This window comes from Montipora foliosa, unplaced genomic scaffold (assembly GCF_036669935.1).
Source record: "Montipora foliosa isolate CH-2021 unplaced genomic scaffold, ASM3666993v2 scaffold_457, whole genome shotgun sequence".
Lineage (NCBI taxonomy): Eukaryota > Metazoa > Cnidaria > Anthozoa > Scleractinia > Acroporidae > Montipora > Montipora foliosa.
In genome coordinates, this window is record NW_027179764.1 from 40,001 (window position 1) to 45,000 (window position 5,000).

At 41.8% G+C, this 5,000-nt stretch overlaps 2 protein-coding genes across 3 annotated transcripts in view; one reads left to right on the forward strand and one right to left on the reverse strand.

Annotated features, from left to right (window-relative positions):
• LOC137989364 (broad substrate specificity ATP-binding cassette transporter ABCG2-like) overlaps positions 1–5,000 on the forward strand; it is a 35,532-nt gene that overhangs the window by 15,243 nt on the left and 15,289 nt on the right. Inside the window, exon 9 of the mRNA XM_068835181.1 lies at positions 824–889. Coding sequence (XP_068691282.1) covers positions 824–889 — 66 coding nt within the window. The remainder of the gene's footprint in view (positions 1–823; positions 890–5,000) is intronic.
• On the reverse strand, positions 1,142–4,656 carry LOC137989365 (von Willebrand factor-like). Of its 2 annotated transcripts, none has more exons than XM_068835182.1 (3): positions 4,462–4,656; positions 3,776–4,047; positions 1,142–2,244 (listed from the first exon to the last, which is right to left on the reverse strand). In XM_068835182.1, the coding sequence occupies exons 1-3, from the start codon at positions 4,553–4,555 to the stop codon at positions 1,852–1,854; spliced, it is 759 nt and encodes a 252-aa protein (XP_068691283.1). In that variant the 5' UTR covers positions 4,556–4,656; the 3' UTR covers positions 1,142–1,851. The 2 variants fall into 2 exon arrangements, with proteins under 2 accessions (XP_068691283.1, XP_068691284.1); XM_068835183.1 differs by lacking the exon at positions 4,462–4,656 and adding an exon at positions 4,258–4,388.

Here is a 5,000-nt window from a genome sequence, read left to right on the forward strand (position 1 = left end):
AAGACTGCTTTATGGCGCAAATGGCAGCCGTGCAGTGTGCAATATTAACTGAGTAACAAGTAGAATTCACAGGTGCCCCCAGAACAGAATGAATGAGAGATCAACACCAGGAGTTCATTAAGGGGAGCCTCTATCTCCACTAATTCCTTGAGTCAACACTTTCCCGAGTGTGGCTGAGTTGGTTGAGCACCGGGCTGCCGTGCGGGAGGTCGTGAGTTCGACTCCGGCCGGACCAACAGTAAGGGTCTTAAAATAACTGAGTGAGTGCTACCTTTGTATTTACATCCGCAAATGGTTAGCCTTTCACAAACATCTTCCATGTTCATTAGTTCCCTGTGGGACGTTAAAGAACCCACACACTATTCGAGAAGAGTAGGGGATGAAGTTCCCGGTGTTGTGGCTGTCCTCTGTGAGTATATGGGTGGGTGGGTGGGTATAGCAGGTCCACATCAGCTAAATAGCTGCCACAACTTCAACCTGCTCAAATAAATAAATAACATAACATAACATAACAGTAAAATCATTTTTAGGAACAGGTTTTTCCCGCGAAAAGTATTATGTTTCCCTTTACGCTGAGATATCTCTGTTTTGACTGGCTTTTACAACAGTGTGCGTTCAGAATCTCTCAAGGGAAGCGTTCTATAAATAAATCTACTCGGGAAAGGATAGACTCCCATGCCAAGTATAGGAGAGATAGAGACCCCTTTGATGAGCTCCTGACCAACACCATATTCTCAAATATCGATAGGATTTTAAGAGCTAAACTTGCGTCGTGGTGTCATCAGCGATTGAAAGTTTCTTGAAGTGACTTTGTTTTTCTTAGCTGGTAACAGTATCTGGACGAGCAGCGAAAAACATACTGAGAAATCCACAGACTTCAATTGTTCAGGTGAGAGACTCCCACCTTGGCTCACCTTGGGCTTATTTTTTTGGCTTGTCACGCTATCTTAAGGAACTATTGCGTGAAGTGCCAAAATAAATCACGCTCGCCTTGTGCTTTCTATTTATACTCCGTTAGTATCCTAAGTGGAGTGTTTTTGCTGTCATCGTCTTGTCTGAATGAAAACGGTATTTACGCATTGTTTTTATTTGCGATTAAATATTTTGTTCTGTTTGTTTTTTAAAGCATAACGTTTGCGTTTATGTTGGATTTCAAAGAATAAATCTTTCAAAAATTCCGCTTTTGGGGAAACCTTGCATATAAAATTATTAATTAAGACATCGACTTCGTCCTCTTCGAGGAAATGGCTTCGTTAAGTTATCATTATGATAGCGTCAACCGCTCCGTTATTTATTAAATGTTTACGGGATTTTCTGCATTCAAGAAAGTCACAGAAAATAGAGGATTTCATCCCCGCAAAAAAACAAATATTCTGGAAAATGTGTTTATTTCTCACTGGCGGTGAGAATGCAACCAATTTTTTAAGGGCAGTTGTCACCTAACCCTAGTTCAGTTGCCTAGCAACCACAAGTCTACTGTAGCTTAGTGGTAGAGTATCCGTAGTAATCGGAAGGTCATATCTTCGACTCCTGTTTAAAGCCGTCGGGTTTTTCTTTCCCGAGTATTCCCGAGTGAGTCAGTGTTGATCAATGCATCTCTTTATACCTACTGATCTTTCCGATCAGTGATACACCGCTCAAAGTTGATGAAAAATTGTTAGGCGTTGCCCACGGTTTAGTTAAAGTTCTTATAAAGACTAACCATTTCAGGTGTAATAAGCAATTTACAGAAGTCTTCCTGTCTTCCTTCCTGTCCGTTCTTTCCTCTTCGTTTAATTTAACCCAGAAAATAGTCATGATTCTAATGCTACAAATCACACCGGGCATATTTGATTTCCAAGCTTCGTGACCTCAGTCATCAAAATAGTAGTCTCGGTAAAAAATGTGCACAGGAATCCCATCTACTATTTGCTTGAAAGCGCTCATATCGGATATGCGATAAAAATGTGCATCCGTCGAACTCGGTATCGCGACAAGCTCCTTAACACTGGGTATCCTGTCGCCTAGGGCCACAAGAAAGATTTCTGGTCCGAGTGCCTTGATCCGACTGGCTGCCCAAGTTAAGCTCTGTAGGTTTTCAGTAGCAGGCCCATTAGTTACCAGTACCACTCTCTTTTGGCTTCCTACGCGGACTCCAGAGTCGCGGTTCAGTAGCAGTCCGTTTTGTGTCGTTTCGAGAGCATTCAGTATGCTCTTGTTTCCTCCTTGATGGTGCATTTTACTGAGAAGTAGTTCAGTTGTGAGCTGGTGAATAACCAAAGAAAGTCTAGAATTGAACAGTGAAGAGACTTGAGAGGAACACTTTGCATTAACTTTGTTTAATAAGGTCTTGTGTCATCAGGTTTAGGTGTGCAAATAAACGAAAGAGCTTGGGGAGAGTATGCGCCTTTTATTCCCAGTCCCCAGTTTTTATTGTTTTGGCCGCACTTCTGCTAATATATAGACTTAGCCAAGCCTGAATGCGAAGCTTCAGGGTTATTTATCTCATTTGCGTTCGGTTGAAAACATGGATCGTCAAAGACCTATGAAACTAATTAACTTTTCTGGACTTAATTATTTATAGCAATGTGGCTTAGAATACCTTATTTTATCAACGCCAAAAAGACGGCCACGAAGTAGTTCGTTGCATTTAAAAATCATGGCTCCAACGCAAATGTTTATCTTCATCACTAACCTCAATTCCTCGATGTTGTTTTCCAGCTGCCGTTCTAAAATTGCTTGAAAGCATTTCCCTGAGATTTTTTCCATCCTTTAGCAGAGGTTTTTCCGTGAAAAATCATTTCGAACAGTCCAGAAAAAGCAATTATGTTTGCACATGCAAACCACATAAACCCATTCACTTAGTCTAACTGAGGTCACATTGGCATACATGGAGGGGTGGACGTAGTACGGACGGTCGCGAATGACGTCATAGCTAAAACCAACATTTCTCGTATCCATGCCAGGTGATCTGGTGACGTAATTCGAAGGACTGGGGAGAAAGATTTTGACGCCGTATCCCACAACCGCGCTCGGCCTTATTTTCGAATTCAACATGGCAGAGGCGAGGTTAGATCTTGTCGGGTCTACTTGAATGTTCATTCAGTAACAGGAAATGTCGTAGACACCTAATGATCTGTTGATTTTTGGCGATGGCAATACTGCAGGGAGTTTGGAAACAACACCTAAGGCCGCGCGCGGTTATGGGATACGGCGTTAAAATTTTTCTTCCCGGTCCTCTAAATTACGTCACCAGATCACCTGGTGGGACCTTAATCTTTGTGCTCCGCGCGCGCTCCTTCGGCGCGCGGAATTCAGCTTTGATTTCCCGCACATCCCACAGTAGAAAACTTAAGCAACAACGACGCGACGGCAACGGCAACGAGAACGTCATCTCAAAATATAAATTCGCGTTATTGTAATCATGACTTGGTGACTATTTCAACCTTTTGAATATGACAAGGTTGTGGTAGTTCCTCAAAAATTACATTGGTCGGAACGGTGCTTAATTTAGGCGAGAAAATTATAATTTATCCTCGATTGCTGAGGTTCTTCCTAAAACCTCAAATTTGGCTATTTTACGTTGTTGTTTTGCTGGCGACGGCAAATAAATGGACAAAAGCGAAAAATGCACGTGCAGGGCGTGCAAACTGCCCAGTAATTATGCAAATTTGTGAAGTTCTAATTGCCCTCTCTGTTGTCGTTGCTTAAGTCCTCTAATCGGAAAGCCTGGTACGGGCTACAATTGGCGACCTTTTGCCATTAGAACAGTTCCTGTGTTGATTCTTTTGCTTACCTTGGGTGACTTAAAATTGAAGCTTACAGATGCATTGGCACCAAATGTTATTGCAGCGAATCGTGAGTCAGGCTCAAACCTTGTCACCAGGCTCTTCACAACACTTACACTGACATTGAAGTCGGCCCTGGATATCGACTCGGATGAATCGAGAACAAACACGACGTCATAATATGGAGTGAATCTCTTGTCTCTTGAGTTGTCATGGCGATCAAGGAGATATGTCATCATTTTATGTCTCGTTTCTTCAAGTGGAGGAATAGCTCGCAAACCTAAAACACAATATGTTGTGCGCATTAACTTTCAAAACTCCTCTACTGAGAACCTTCTGTGCTCCACCCTTTTGGTGGAGCGAAAGGAAACGCTTCTGGGAACTAAGTTTAATCCCAGTCTTCTTTGAAGTAAAGTCAAATTCTTAACATTTATGCGGGGAGTATGTCAGCCATAGTTAATTGTCTACTGCGGTCCTGTAACTTGCTGACCTTCCGATGTTGTCTCGACTGCTGTAGGAGCCCTCGGAATTTTTGCGAGTATTCCCTAGTCATCACCAATGAATGCATCTCTTCACTTTTCTGCTTATGGCTTAGAGGTCAAGATAGAAAGTGGGACAATCATTCTCTACAAAAAAAAAGTTAGTGTGGGCAGTTCAAATAGAATGACATTCATATCTTATCTGTTAGGCTTACTTTCGTAAATATCCTCCGCTGTTTCCCAAAACACTTGGCCGCAACATGTCTCTGCCACGAGCAAAGCGACCAACACTTCTATAAAGAAAGTCATTGGTTTTGTGTATCTGTAATTTATGATCTCTCCACTTCTAATGAATTAAGTTTCACGTGTAGAACATAGTTGGGCATCAGTGTATGTGCTCTCTGGAAATTTTCAAACCATGAAATATTAGAAGTGTGCTCTTATCATAAGGCATTCCATAGCTTTTCAAAATGTCAAGATAAGTAAAGGAATTTCCCCTGTCCCATGGCTACTTCGGTGGATTTAGGTGAGCCTCGGATCCGCTGAACATTTTTTTGTTTTGTGATCCTGCTGTTTGGACATGATTAAACCAACCTTTTTTTCTTGCCTTTATCTGAACTTGAATCCGATCGCTTAATTTAAGGGGTTTGTTGGCAGTTTTGTGTTACATTTAACGTTATCGGCAAACGCTTCCAACATGAAAGGGAGAAGTGATCCTTGTACTTATCTGAATAACTTAAGCAATAAGGCCATT